Below are 15,936 nucleotides of genomic sequence, written 5' to 3' on the forward strand. Positions count from 1 at the left end.
ATTTTACACATGACCAAAATGAAGCAAACAGAGTTAAATGACTTGTTCAGAGCCACACAGCTGGTAACTCTCTGAGGTCTGGATTAGAATTCAAGTCTTAATAGCTCTGCTGTGAGAGATACCGATCCTTTCTACGGTGAGACAAAGTCTTCTATCCCGTACCAAATTCCATTTCCTGGACTTTGACTTCTGTATTCCTGGATCTCTTGCTTGCTTATCTACAATGTCTGGGATGTGACAAGAGTTGCCTGCTGGGCAAGGCAAGAGTCACAGCTGGGAAGGATGTCATTAAAATGACAACACAGCTCTCCACAAATCTGTCCTCAGGTTCCTTCAACGCTCAGATGCCCTCGGTTTTGGGGGGAGGGGAGGAGAACCTTCCTAATTCCCAAGGGAAGGAAAGGGACCGGCTGAGGAGAGCTGGAGGCTGGAAGGTCAGCGGAGAAGGGCTGCAGCCGGGAGAAGGGCAAGTCTGATTTTTCTCTGTTCAGGCTGAGAGCACAAGAGCTGTGTGTTCCCAAAGGGAGGATGGGAGGCAGGGAGGCTGTTACAGGAATAACACAGAAAGAGCAGAGGGCCAGAAAGCTGGGGCTTTTTGGTCTCCCAACTTGTTTATGTTTATTCTGCCCCCCCCCCTCCCATCCCCCGATGACGTTTGCTTCTTCCATTTCCTATTGGGTGGCAGAACCTCAGTGAAGCCAATCAGAAGTTAAGGGTTCCTCCCTCTATAACACGAAGTTATTAAACTGCTGTCAGGGATCTTATTTTCTGCCTGCCCACCATGGGCTCTTATGCCTGCTCTCTCTTTTTGTTGGGGGCCCTTGCCCTGAAAGAGACCTGGGAGGGTAAGTAGAGAGCAGTATTCACCGGCCGCCTGGAGACTGGACAGTGTCCCTGGGGAGATTGGGGGGGAGAGGGGGAAGGTTTGCTACAGAAAGCTGCACCAAGACCCGCCCCAGTGGCTTTCCCAGGAGAAAGCTGAAGTCAAGGTGGTGCTGAAAGGAAGAAGCAATGAATAAGAGAGTGTGACCTGGGGCCCAGTAACCCACCATCCCTTAGCTGGGGTTTGGCAGGCAGGGGAGAGGGGGCGGCCTGGTTTTTAGGGGTCTCAGTAGGCTGGGGGTTATTAGTAGGTGGGTGTGAGGACATAGGGCACTAAGAAAGAGGTGCCAGGGGAAAGAGTGCGACAGTCCTGAGGGCATTAAGGAGCAGAGCTGCCTGGGAGCCCCGGCATGGAAGGGCGAGAATGGAGAGCCAGATTTTTTTTTTAAGGACTTAACAGGATTTTGGGGCAAGAAGGAAGGGCCAGGAGAAGACACAAAGTGGGGGGCTGAGCGTCAGAATATGAGGAATCCAAGACCTAAACCAAGGGAGAGAGCTTCGGTGGGTGGGGGGCAACCCCCAATCTGAGGGCCACTAGTACCTACTGGGTTGTTGTCAGTAAAGATGTGCTGATCTTAAAGCGCTAAAGTTATGAGAATTACTATTTTCCAGAGGAGTGCACAGCAGTGTCGGGAGCAGATGGGCTGGGATTAAGGGGTTAAGGAGGCATTTCAAGATTTGTTGTTCTAAGTCCAAGGTCACACTATGGGTGGGCCGGGGTCAGGGGTCCCACCGATGGCTTTACCGCAGACACCGGGCAGATGGAGTCGGGCCCATGGGGTCTCTTCCTTGACCCCGGCCCATGTCCCCACGTCTCAGGCTCTCACTCCTTGAGGTATTTCGGCACCACCGTGTCCCGGCCCGGACTCGGGGAGCCGCGATTCTTCTCCGTGGGCTACGTGGACGATCAGCAGTTCGTGGGCTTCGACAGCGACAGTGCGAGTCAGAGGGTGGAGCCGCGGGCACCATGGATAGAGAAGATGGAGAATGTGGACCGGGACTACTGGGAGCGGAACACGCAGAACAGTAAGAGGAATGCACAAATTTCCCGAGAGGACCTGCAGACCCTACACGGCTACTACAACCAGAGCGAGAGCGGTGAGTGACGTGGGCCCGGGGTCACTAATCACGAACACGGACCAGAGTGAGGAGGACAGGCCTGGTCGGGACCCATCCTACAGTCACCTGCCGGGACCCATTGAGGGTGTATCCCCTCTCAGGCAGCAGAATTACTTCTGGGCCCTCCCGGGTGGGCGGGTCACAGGGTCAGCTCTGTTGGGCAGAAGCTGGAGGTGCTGATCCTGTAGGGGGCTGGGGGCGGGGCAGGGGTCCACACCTTCCAGCGCCTGGTCGGCTGCGAGATTTCCCCGGACCTCTCCTTCAAGCGCGGGTTTGATCAGTATGCCTACGATGGGCAGGACTACCTCGCCCTGGACACAGAGACCCTCACGTGGACGGCTGCAGTGAATGAGGCAGTGAACTCAAAGCACAAGTTGGAGGCTGAGAGGAGCAATGCGGAGAGAGATAAAGCCTATCTGGAGGAAACGTGCGTGCTGTGGCTGAAGATGTACCTGGAGATGGGGAAGGAGAGTCTGCAGAGAGCAGGTACCTCCCAGTCAGCCCCAATGTGCTCGGCATTCAAGGGCCCAGCCTCCCTATTCCATCTCCCCTGCACCATTATTCCCGAGCTCCCCATTCCCAGGCACCCTAAGGACCTCAGGGCCCGGATTGTGCAGTGTACCCCTTTTCCCTGTCTAACCTTATGACTCTGAAGGACAAGGAGTAAAGAGTAAGCCTGGAAATGCCTGTGATTTTTGCCCCCAGATCCCCCTTCTGTCCAAGTGACCCGTCACAGCACCTCCAATGGGGAGGTGACCCTTCAGTGCCGGGCCCAGGACTTTTACCCCGCGGAGATCTCTCTGACCTGGCTGAGGGATGGGGAGGAACAACACCAGGACACAGAATTCATCGAGACCAGGCCTGCTGGAGATGGGACCTTCCAGAAGTGGGCGGCTGTGGGGGTGACCTCGGGCCAGGAAGGGAAATATACCTGCCGAGTTCAGCACGAGGGCCTGCCTGAGCCCCTCATCCTGAAATGGGGTAAGGACCATGAGGAGGGACTGGGGGATGGCCATTCCCACCTCCCAGAAGGAGCAGGGGGAGGGGGAGCTGCAAGGGAAATTAGGGAAGGATTCAGTGAATCTCAGACCAGAGAGGGATCCCAGCCTTTCAGCTCCCTTTTCCATTTTAGAGCCAGAGTCCTCATCTCCCTGGATCATTGTGGGGATCCTTGCTGTTGCTGTCTTTCTCCTCACTGTGGTCATTGCTGGAGCTGTGGTCTGGAGGAAGAAGACTTCAGGTGGGCAGGACTGGAAGGGGGTCATTGGGCACAGGCACTATGGAGATCCCGGCTTCCCCTGACCGCTCATCTTGTCTGTCTCTCCCCAAGTTCTCTACTTGCCCACTAAGGGACTGTTAGCTGGGCCCTAAGTCCTAAGTTTTAGATGAATAAACCTGGAAGTGGAAGACACTTTCTGGAGGATGCCTTGTAGTGGTATAACAGGCTGGCTGAGTGGGGAAACTGCTTCAGACTCAGATCAGAAATGAACAGAAATGAAGGATTTCTGCTAAACTGACTGGGAGTTCTGTCCCTGGGCCAGACCAGAATAGGAACCCACTGAGGCAGGCCTGGGGTGGGAAAGTGCCCTTCCCTGGTGCCTCTTTTCCCTTTTCCTCTGAGATCTAGATATTGAACTGGAATGGGGGGTTGGAGGGGGAGTATCAATTGTCATTTATTGTGTCTGCAAGGCAACTCAGTGAGCTTCTGGGATCTTAGTGCGGTCTCCTCTCCTGGACTGTGAAATTTGCTTTTCTTTTGCAGGTGGAAAAGGAGGGGACTATGTTCTGGCTGCAGGTAAGTGAAAAATTGAAGTGGAAGGGAGGAAGAAGGGTCCAGTCCATGGTATCTTTGGGACTTGGGAAATGAGAAGTCAGAGAAGAGACTTACTGAAAATCCATACCTTGAGGTCCCTTTGGCTTCACATCCCCTGGTTCTGGACTATGTGTCCCTGACTGGGTTGTTTCCCTCTTTTGTCTCTAGGCAGTGATAGTGCACAGGGGTCAGATGTCTCTCTGTCAGCCAAAGGTGAGACTCTGGGGCTGGTGTGAAGGGGACAAGAGGGGTGGTGAGAATGAAGAGAGGCTTGAGGTGAATTTGAGGATGCTCCTTAATCTGCCTTTCTTCAGCTTGAGAGAATTGCCATGAGTGAACCCGATAAAGAAAACAAGGATATCCACATCCTAATTCTTGTCTTGTTCCTGTTGACCTTTGCCTTCCCTTTCCAGATTGGCCTCTATGATCATCCCTGTACTCTACAGAGCAAATTCAAAGAAGCATCTCTAATGCCTTCAATCTATTATCTAAGGCTTCCCAAACCTTCCTTCCCTTTTTCTACCCTTTTCCCTTTTTAGGCAATAAAACTAGCACTAAAGCAAAAGACTTTGGAAATGATCTTTCCTTAACATTTAAAAAAAACATCTATTTTTAATATACATTGCTTTATGAATCATGTTGGGAGAGAAAAATCAGAAAAACAGAGGAAAAAAATAAAGGAAAAAAAGTATAGTATGTGTTGATTTACATTCAGTCTCCATAGTTCTTTTTCTGGATGCAGATGGAATTTTCTGTCCAAAGTCTAATGGGATTGCCCTGGATCTCCTTAAAATCTGATGTTTCACTAAATTGATATTTTTCTTCCTGGAAAAATTTGCACTGTGAACGATTTTTCTTGAATTTTCAACTTTTCTCCACAATTTCAGTTGACCTTTCAATTGACCTTTTATGTTTTGGTAGGGGTTTCAGGAAATTGGAATGGCAATGTGGAGATATTCTGGCCATTTGAAGGAGAAAATAAATTAAAGCTTTAAGACTTAAGGATTCTTTTATTTCCTCTGCTGTGTCTGTGATTGCAGACGGACCTGGGACAAATAGACAAAATAGTCCTGAGGAGAGGCGGTATGTGAGGCATTGTGAGGGTACAGACATTTGCCTGATTTATGCTGATCAGGTGCACATGTTGATATAGTATATTGTGACTTGTTCCAGGGCTTCAAATAGAGTCCAGGCTACATAATCTTCCTGAAAACAGGAAGGGCCAAAACGGAGAAAGAAAATTATAGAGCAACTTCCCTAAGGAGTATTGATGCAAAAATCATAAATAAACTATTAAGAGATTACAGCCACTTATTATAGGATAATACCCTAAGACCTAATAGGATTTCTACTAGGAATCCAGGGCTGGTTCAGTATCAGAAAAACTAACATTATTGATCATATCAATAACCAAATTAACAGAAATCATATGACTATCTCAATAGATGCAGAAAAAGTGTTTGACAAAATCCAACACCCATTCCTATTAAAATCACAAGGGAGAATAGGAATAAATGGAGTTTTCCTTAAAATGATCAATAGCATCTATTTAAAACTATCAGCAAGCATCATATGTAATGGGGACAAACTAGACCATTCCCAATAAGATCAAGGGTCAAACAAGGTTTCCCAATATCACCATTACTATTCAATATTATATTAGGAATGTTAGCTTTAGCAACAAGAGAAGAAAAAGGAAAATAAAAGATGATAAAGATGGTATACTTAGAGAATCCTAGAGAAGCAACTAAAAAACTACTAGCAAAAATTCACAAATTTAGCAAAATTGCAGGATACAAAATAAATCCACATAAATCACCCGCATTTCTATGTTACCAACAAAGTTCAGCAGCAAGTGATACAAAGAGAAATTCCATTTAGAATAATTGTAGATAATATGAAATATTTGGGAGTCTACTTTGCCAAGAGAAAGTCAGGAACTGTTTGAAGATAATTGCAAAAGACTTTCCCCACAAATAAAGTCAGATCTACTACATTGGAAAAATATCAAGTGCTCATGGGTAGCACTTGATTATAATAATAAAAATGACAATACTGCCTAAATTAATCTACTTATTCAAACTCCCAAGAAATTATTTTGCAGAGCTAGAAAAAATAAGAAAGTTTATCTGGAAGAACAAAAGATCAAGAATTTCAAGGTAATTAATAAAAAAGTGCAAATGAAGCTGGCCTAGTTGTACTAGACCTAAAACTTTATTATAAAGCAACAATCATCAAAACCATTTGGTACTGGCTAAGAAGTAGAGTAGTTGCTCAATGAAATACATTTGCAACATAATAGTAAACTAGTCATCTAGTGTTTGATAAACCCAAGGCCTCCAGCTTCTGGAACAAGAACTTACTATTTGACAACAATTGGAAATTAGTATGGGTGATACTAGTCATTGACCTACACCTAACACAGGATAAGGTCAAAATGGGTTCATGATTTAGATATAAAGAGTGTAACTATATGCAAATTAGAAGAACAAAGGGTAGTTTACCTCTGAGATCTGTGGAGAAGGAAGCAATTTGTGGGCCAAGAAGACCTTGAGTACATTATTGAATGCAAAATAGATAATTTTGATTATATTAAAGGAAAAAGGTTTTGTACAAACAAAACCAAGGGGTAGATGAAATTAGAAGGAAAACACTACACTGGGTAGACATTTTTACATTTAAGGGTTCTGATAAAGGCCTCATTTTTAAAATACATAGAGGATTGAATCAAATTCATAAGAATTCAAGTCATTCTGCAGTTGATAAATGGTCAAAGGATATGAACAGGCAATTTTCAGATGAAGAAATTAAAACTATTTCTAGTCATATGAAAAGGACCCACAATGCAAAAATATTTGTAGCAGCCCTTTTTGTAGTGGTGAGTATGTGTGTGTAGTAGAGATAAGATGAAGAACTTCCAGCAGCTGCGTGTAGTAGAGATAAAGTGAAGAACTTCCAAGAATGTTTAAATTCCTCTTCTATATTTTAGTTTCTCTAGGGCTCTGTGACCTGCATAAGTATGTTGAGTAGTAGCCAATATGTATTTAGATTTTAGATATATGTATTTAACCTAGAATGATGACATTTATCGCTGTTCAAATTATCAATGTTTAGACAATTAGTTGCCTGATGTATGGTTCCTCCCAGAACTAGGGAATCTGCTGTTTTTGGTATGAATAACATCCAGTTAAGGGGTGGGGAGGGCACCTATCTCTTAATGTTCTCCAACTCATGCTGTAATCCTTTGTAACTAAAACCTACAAAAACTGTATATCTTATCCCCTTCTTTAGCCCTTCTACCGTGAGCTCTCTCTCTTTCCCTTCTCGTGGTGGAATTGTTCATTCTCATGAGAATCAATTAAATAAACAACTTTTCTGCTTTTTACTTCGAGAGGTCTCTGAGTAGTCATTTTTGGATAGGATTTTCTATCCCTCACAGTGGCAAAGAACTGGAAAGTGATGGATGCCCATTAGTTGGGGAGTAGTTGAGTAAGGTAGGATATATGAATATAATGGAATATTATTGTTCTACTAGAAAGGATCAGCAGGATGTTTTCAAAAAGACAAGGAGAGACTTAACATGAACTGATACTAATTGAAGGAGTAGAATCAAATGAATTTTGTACAACAGCACCACAAGATTATGGGATGATCAACTGTGATGGACTTAACTCTTTTCAACAATGAGTAATTCAAGGCAATTCCAATAGACATCTGCACCCAGAGAAAGAATTATGGAGACTGAAAGTAGATCAAATCAAAGTGTTTTCACCTTTTTTATTATTGGTATTGTTTATTTTAATGAATTTTTTTTCTTTCTAAGGTTTTTTTCCCCTTTTGATCCGATTTTTCTTGCATACCATGACAAATGTGGAAATAGGTTTAGAAGACTTGTAATAACCTATATTGAATTGCATGCTGTCTAGGCAAGGAGGAAGGGGGGAAAAGAAGGAGAAAAATTTGGAATTTTTGCAAGGGTTATGTTAAAAAATTATCTTTGCATGTATTTTTGAAAAATAAAAAACTATTATAAAACAATTTTAAATAATGCTAATTTTCTGACTCACTGACCATGAAAACAATTTCTAAGCTCCAAATCCATTGTATTCCAATTTTTTTTCTTGTGTCCTTCCCTTCACTCCCCCTCATCCCCCCAGACAACAAGTAATCCAATCACATTGACAAGGGGGAAGAGTTTCTTCATTAGTAATCCAATTTGTGTTAAAGATGTGCAATTCTTCTATATATATTTCCACAATTATCATGCTGTACTAGAAAAGTCAGATCAAAAAGGAAAAGAAGAGAAAAAATTAAATGGAAGGAAACAACAACAACAACAAAATAACAATATTATGTTGTGATCCACACAGTCTCCACAGGCCTCTTTTTGGGTGGAGATGGCTGTCTTCATTATAAGACCATTGGTATTGACCTGAATCATTTCATTGTTGAAAAGAGCCACATCCATGCTTGCTCAAAGGGTATGCACAGTTTGATTACCTTTTTATAGTTACCCAGGACCTCATCAACTGAAGTAGTAAAAGACTTCATTTTTCTCTTAACTAATCATTTAACCACTCCCTAGATGACTGATCAGAAGAGAGGGACCTAGGGATAGGTTAGAAATTATTAGACCTTTGATAAGAATGAATGGAAAAAATTTCTGTGCCAGATATTTTTGTTTTAAATTGATAGGAAAATATTAATAAGCATTATATATTTCATGGGAACCTCACATTAGCTACTGGATTCTTTGAGATGAAAGTCTGATTCAGCCCTGAGACCAAAAAATGGATCCTTTTGGTCACAGAAAATCTCTCCCTCTGAGAAATCCAGATAAAATATTAAAAACTCTCTAATTTCTATTTTGCCTCAGTTTCTGCATGTATCTGCATGATTAACATTCTCTGGCATGTTTCTCTGGCATTACACTACAATGCTTCAGCTGCCTTCATGGCCATTGGAAAAAATCACTCATCCTCCTATTCGTCTTGGGAAGTCTTGGCAAAATTGGAGTAGATGACCTCCTTATTCTACCCTCAATCTGAGTATTGTCTTTTCAGAAGATTTTACTGGGGTGTGATCACTGTGCATGGTACAGTTTCTTGGAACCACAGGTGAGAGTTGTATGACAGGTAAACACCAAAAGTGGATGAGCAGCATTAAAAACTTGGCAAGCCCTCACATCAAAAGTGCTAGTCCTCCCTTAACACTTCATCCCTATCATTATATATTATTATAAGTAATACTAGTGTACTTTATGCTCTTCTCCCACTATACTCTATCCCTATATCTTGTCATTAATTGCCTTCATCTCTAGGTTGTCACCTCTACCCCACCTCTCACCCCCACTGCACACTTCCCCTTTGCCTCCTGGTTTCCTTTAAGATTCAGATTAACAACGGTGATGGATTTGGCTCTTTCTAACAAGGTGATTCAGGCCAATTCCAATAGATCTGTGATGGAAAGAGTCATCTGCATCCAGAGAGAAGACTATCTTGAATGAGGATCACAGCAAAGTATTTTCACTTTTTTTGCTGTTGTTTACTTGCTTGTTTTTTTTTCTCTCTCATTTTTTTCCTTTTTGATCTGATTCTTCTTGTGAAACATGATAAATACAGAAATATGTTTAGAAGAATTACACATGTTTAACCTACATTGCAGGGAGAGGGAGAAAAATATGGAACACAAAGTTTTACAAGGGTGAATGTTGAAAATTATCTTTGCATGGATTTTGAAAGATAAAAAGCTATTATTAAAAAGAAAAAAGACTCTCCTCAAATCCCAACAGGAGGTCTTTCTCAGCTATTCCGTTCCCCACCCCCCACCGTTCCACCCAGTGCCTCCCCAATGTGTGATGCTGGGTAATACATTTTCCTCCTTGTAAAATAGAGATAATAATAGCACCTCTATCCTGGGTTTGGGATACAGAAAGTGCTATTCCTTTCTTTCTTTCTTTCTTTCTTTCTTTTTTTTTTTTTTTTAAATTTAATAGCCTTTTATTTACAGGTTATATGTATGGATAACTTTACAGCATTGACAATCGCCAAACCTCTTGTTCCAATTTTCCCCCTCTTTCCCCCACCCCCTCCCCCAGATGGCAAGATGACCAGTAGATGTTAAATATATTAAAATACAAATTAGATACACAATAAGTATACATGACCAAACCGTTATTTTGCTGTACAAAAAGAATCAGACTCTGAAATATTGTACAATTAGCTTGAGAAGGAAATCAAAAATGCATGTGGGCATAAATATAGGGATTGGGAATTCAATGTAATGGTTTTTAGTTATCTCCCAAAGCTCTTTCTCTGGGCATAGTTGGTTCAGTTCATTACTGCTCCATTGGAAATGATTTGGTTGATCTCGTTGCTGAGGATGGCCAGGTCCATCAGAACTGGTCATCATCTAGTATTGTTGTTGAAGTATATAATGATCTCCTGGTCCTGCTCGTTTCACTCAGCATCAGTTCGTGTAAGTCTCTCCAGGCCTTTCTGAAATCATCTTGTTGGTCATTTCTTACAGAATAATAATATTCCATAATATTCATATACCCCAATTTATTCAGCCATTCTCCAATTGATGGGCATCCACTCAGTTTCCAGTTTCTGGCCACTACAAAGAGGGCTGCCACAAACATTCTTGCACATACAGGTCCCTTTCCCTTCTTTATGATCTCTTTGGGATATAAGCCAGTAGAAACACTGCTGGATCAAAGGGTATGCACAATTTGATAACTTTTTGAGCATAGTTTCAAATTGCTCTCCAGAATGGTTGGATTCCTTCACAACTCCACCAACAATGTATCAGAGAAAGTGCTATTTCTAAAGCTTTTTGCCAACCTTAGGGCACCATAGAAATGCTATTATGCCTTTTTTTTTCCCCCAGGTATATTTCAGTATTTATTATTACATATTTAAAAATTATATTAAAATAAATCAAATGCATTATTGTGATGATACATTTATGACTACCCATTAATGATAATTTGTATTTACATAGTACTTTAGCATATGCAATGCATGTTATATACATTTTCTCATTAAAATGAACACAAAACCATGAGATAAGTATAGTTGGGCAATTTCTTTTTTTTTTTTTTTTTTTTTTTAATTTAATAGCCTTTTATTTACAGGTTATATGTATGGGTAACTTTACAGCATTTACAATTGCCAAACCTCTTGTTCCAATTTTTCCCCTCTTTCCCCCACCCCCTCCCCCAGATGGCAAGATGACCAGTAGATGTTAAATATATTAAAATATAAATTAGATACACAATAAGTATACATGACCAAACCGTTATTTTGCCGTACAAAAAGAATCAGACTCTGAAATATTGTACAATTAGCTTGTGAAGGAAATCAAAAATGCAGGTGGGCATAAATATAGGGATTGGGAATTCAATGTAATGGTTTTTAGTCATCTCCCAAAGCTCTTTCTCTGGGTGTAGCTGGTTCAGTTCATTACTGCTCCATTGGAAATGATTTGGTTGATCTCATTGCTGAGGATGGCCAGGTCCATCAGAACTGGTCATCATCTAGTATTGTTGTTGAAGTATATAATGATCTCCTGGTCCTGCTCATTTCACTCAGCATCAGTTCGTATAAGTCTCTCCAGGCCTTTCTGAAATCATCCTGTTGGTCATTTCTTACAGAACAATAATATTCCATAATATTCATATACCACAATTTATTCAACCATTCTCCAACTGGTGGGCATCCACTCAGTTTCCAGTTTCTAGCCACTACAAAGAGGGCTGCCACAAACATTCGTGCACATACAGGTCCCTTTCCCTTCTTTATGATCTTTTTGGGATATAAGCCCAGTAGTAACACTGCTGGATCAAAGGGTATGCACAGTTTGATAACTTTTTGAGCATAGTTCCAAACTACTCTCCAGAATGGTTGGATTCGTTCACAACTCCACCAACAATGCATCAATGTCCCAGTTTTCCCGCATACCCTCCAACAATCATCATTATTTTTTCCTGTCATCTTAGCCAATCTGACAGGTGTGTAGTGGTATCTTAGAGTTGTCTTAATTTGCATTTCTCTGATTAATAATGACTTGGAGCATCTTTTCATATGAGTAGAAATAGTTTCAATTTCTTCATCTGAGAATTGTCTGTTCATATCCTTTGACCATTTTTCAATTGGAGAATGGCTTGATTTTTTATAAATCAGAGTTAATTCTCTCTATATTTTGGAAATGAGGCCTTTATCAGAACCTTTGACTGTAAAAATATTTTCCCAGTTTATTGCTTCCCTTCTAATCTTGTCTGCATTAGTTTTGTTTGTACAAAAACTTTTCAGTTTGGTATAGTGGAAATTTTCTATTTTGTGATCAGTAATGATCTCTAGTTCTTTGGTCATAAATTCCTTCCCCTTCCACAGGTCTGAGAGGTAAACTATCCTGTGTTCCTCTAATTTATTAATAATTTCATTCTTTATGCCTAGGTCATGAATCCATTTGACCTTATCTTGACCGTACACCTTGGTGTACGGTGTTAAGTGTGGATCAATGTCTAGTTTCTGCCATATTAGTTTCCAATTTTCCCAGCAATTTTTGTCAAACAGTAAGTTCTTATCCCAAAAGCTGGGGTCTTTGGGTTTGTCAAAGACTAGGTTGCTATAGTTGTTGACTGTTTTGTCCCTTGAACCTAACCTATTCCACTGATCAACTAATCTATTCCTTAAGCAATACCAAATGGTTTTGGTAACTGCTGCTCTATAATATAATTTTAGATCTGGTACAGCTAAGCCACCTTCATTTGATTTTCTTTTCATTAATTCCCTTGAAATTCTTGACCTTTTGCCCCTCCATATGAATTTTGTTATTTTTTCTAGGTCATTAAAATAGTTTTTTGGGAGTCTGATTGGTATAGCGCTAAATAAATAGATTAGTTTAGGTAATATTGTCATCTTTATTATATTTGCTCGCCCTATCCAAGAGCATTTAATATTTTTCCAATTGGTTAGATCAGACTTAATTTGTGTGAAAAGTGGTCTATAATTTTTCTCATAAAGTTTCTGATTTTCCCTTGGCAGATAGATTCCTATATATTTTATATTATCAGTAGTTACTTTAAATGGAATTTCTCTTTGTAACTCTGACTGTTGGATTTTGTTAGTGATATATAAGAATGCTGATGACTTATGTGGGTTTATTTTATAACCAGCAACTTTGCTAAAGTTGTGGATTATTTCTAATAACTTTTTAGTAGAATCTCTGGGGTTCTCTAAGTATACCATCATGTCATCGGCAAAGAGTGATAATTTGGTTTCCTCATTGCCTATTCTTATTCCTTTAATCTCTTTCTCAGCTCTTATTGCCAAAGCTAGCGTTTCTAATACAATATTAAATAGTAACGGTGATAGTGGGCAACCTTGTTTCACTCCAGATCTTATTGGGAATGGTTGCAGTTTGTCTCCATTACGTATGATGCTTACTGATGGTTTTAAATAGATGCTGCTGATTATTTTAAGGAAAAGTCCATTTATTCCTATACTCTCAAGTGTTTTTAATAGGAATGGATGTTGGATTTTGTCAAATGCTTTTTCTGCATCTATTGAGATGATCATATGGTTTTTGTTAATTTGGTTATTAACATGGCCAATTATATTGATAGTTTTCCTAATATTGAACCAGCCCTGCATTCCTGGTATAAATCCTACTTGATCATAGTGTTATTATCCTGGGGATGATTTTCTGTAGTCTTTTTGCTAATATCTTATTTAAGATTTTAGCATCAATATTCATTAGGAAGATTGGTCTATAATTTTCTTTCTCTGTTTTCAACCTACCTGGTTTAGGTATCAGTACCATGTCTGTGTCATAGAAGGAATTTGGTAAGACTCCTTCATTCCCTATTTTATGAAATAATTTATATAGCATTGGGGCCAATTGTTCTTTAAATGTTTGGTAGAATTCACATGTAAATCCATCTGGTCCTGGGGATTTTTTCTTAGGGAGTTGTTTAATTGCCTGTTCTATTTCTTTTTCTGAAATGGGACTATTCAAGCAGTTTACTTCCTCCTCTGTTAGTCTGGGAAGACTATATTTTTGGAGGTAGTCATCCATTTCACTTAGGTAACCAAATTTATTGGCATAAAGTTGAGCAAAATAACTCTTTATTATTTCTCTAATTTCCTCTTCATTGGTGGAAAGTTGTCCCTTTTCATTTTTAAGACTACTAATTTCATTTTCCTCCCTCCTTTTTCTAATCAGATTTACCAAAGGCTTATCTATTTTATTGGCTTTTTCATAGAACCAACTCTTTTTATTAATTGGTTCAATAGTTTTTTTTACTTTCAATATTTTTAATTTCTCCTTTTAATTTTACAATTTCAAATTTAGTATTTGATTGGGGGTTTTTAATTTGGTCTTTTTTTTAGTTGCAAGCCCAATTCATTAATCTTTTCTTTCTCTGTTTTATTTAAGTAAGCCTCTAAGGATATAAAATTCCCTCTTTTTACTGCTTTGTCTGCATTCCACAAATTTTGGTATGATGTCTCATCGTTGTCATTATCTTGAGTGAAATTATTAATTGTATATATAACTTGCTGCTTCACCCAATCATTCTTTAAGATGAGATTGTTTAGTTTCCAATTACTTTTGGTCTATTTACCCCTAACTTTTTGTTAAATGTAGTTTTTATTGCATCATGACCTGAAAAGAAAGCATTTACTATTTCTGCTTTCTTGCATTTAATTTTGAGGTCTTTATGTCCTAATATGTGGTCAATTTTTGAATAGGTTCCTTGAACTGCTGAGAAGAAAGTATATTCCTTTCTATCTCCATTCAATTTTCTCCAAAGATCTAACATATCTAATTTTTCTAATATTCTATTTACTTCTTTAATTTCTTTCTTATTTGTTTTGTGGTTTGATTTGTCTAATTCTGAGAGTGCAAGGTTGAGATCTCCCACTATTACAGTTTTGTTGTCTATTTCTTCTTGTAACTCTCTTAACTTCTCATTTAGGAAGTTGGATGCCATACCACTTGGTGCATATATGTTTAATATTGATATTGCTTCATTGTTTATGCTACCCTTTAGCAGGATGTAGTTTCCTTCCTTATCTCTTTTAATTAGATCAATTTTTGCTTTTGCTTGATCTGAGATAAGGATGGTTACTCCTGCTTTTTTGACTTCACCTGAAGCATAATAGATTTTGCTCCAGCCTTTTACCTTTACTCCATATGTATCTCCCTGCTTTAAATGTGTTTCTTGTAAACAACATATTGTAGGGTTCTGACTTTTGATCCAGTCTGCTATCTGCCTCCTCTTTATGGGGGCGTTCATCCCATTCACATTTACGGTTAGAATTACTAAATCTGTATTTCCTGCCATCCTAATAACCCCAGATTATGCTTTACTTTTTCTTGCCTCCCCCAACCCTCTTTCCCCTTTTTGAACTTATGTACCCCACTTGTATCACGATGCTTACCCTCTTTAGAATCCCTTCCTCCCTCCCTTTGAATCTTTTCCCCTTCCTTCCCTTATTACTCTTTTTCTTTTCCCTTTTCCTCTCCTCCTTTTTTAATGAGGCGAGAGAGAATTTTCTCTAAAACAAATGTCAATTATTTTCTCTTTGAGCCAACTCTGATGAGAGTAAGATTCACACAATGTTCCTCCCCCTCTCTAAATTCCCTCAGATATGATAAGTTTCCTTTGCCTCTTCATGGGATGTGGTTTCCCTCTTTTTATCCCTCCTTTCCACCTTATTCTGCCATCATCCCTTTTCCATATCTACTTCCATATCTACTGATGTTATATCAGTAAAATCAAATTATACACGTATTCTTTTTGTATATCCACAACAGGAATACAATTCTCAAGAGTTCTTTGTACCTTTTCTGCATCTCTTGAGTCTTATGGTTGGAGATCAAATTTTTTGTTTAGTTCTGGTTTTTTCTTTAGAAACAAATGGAATTCATTTGTTTCATTAAATGTCCATCTTCTTCCCTGGAAGAAAATGCTCAGCTTAGCTGGGTAGTTTATTCTTGGCTGCATTCCAAGTTATTTTGCCTTTTGGAATATCAGATTCCAGGCCCTTCGATCCTTTAATGTGGAGGCAGCAAGATCTTGGGTGATCCTTATTGTGGCACCTCGGTATTTA

At 39.8% G+C, this 15,936-nt stretch overlaps 1 protein-coding gene across 1 annotated transcript; it reads left to right on the forward strand.

Moving 5' to 3' along the window:
• Positions 1 to 781: 781 nt before the first annotated feature.
• On the forward strand, positions 782 to 4,026 carry SAHAI-12 (HLA class I histocompatibility antigen, A-69 alpha chain-like; the record flags this gene model as incomplete). Its single annotated transcript, NM_001280854.1, is given in 7 exon segments — positions 782 to 845; positions 1,702 to 1,980; positions 2,209 to 2,487; positions 2,707 to 2,982; positions 3,134 to 3,241; positions 3,764 to 3,796; positions 3,983 to 4,026. Coding segments are annotated over 7 exon segments (1,083 nt in total), but the record flags the coding sequence as incomplete, so codon positions are not given.
• Between the last annotated feature and the right edge of the window lie 11,910 nt (positions 4,027 to 15,936).

Source organism: Sarcophilus harrisii, chromosome 4 (genome assembly GCF_902635505.1).
Source record: "Sarcophilus harrisii chromosome 4, mSarHar1.11, whole genome shotgun sequence".
Lineage (NCBI taxonomy): Eukaryota > Metazoa > Chordata > Mammalia > Dasyuromorphia > Dasyuridae > Sarcophilus > Sarcophilus harrisii.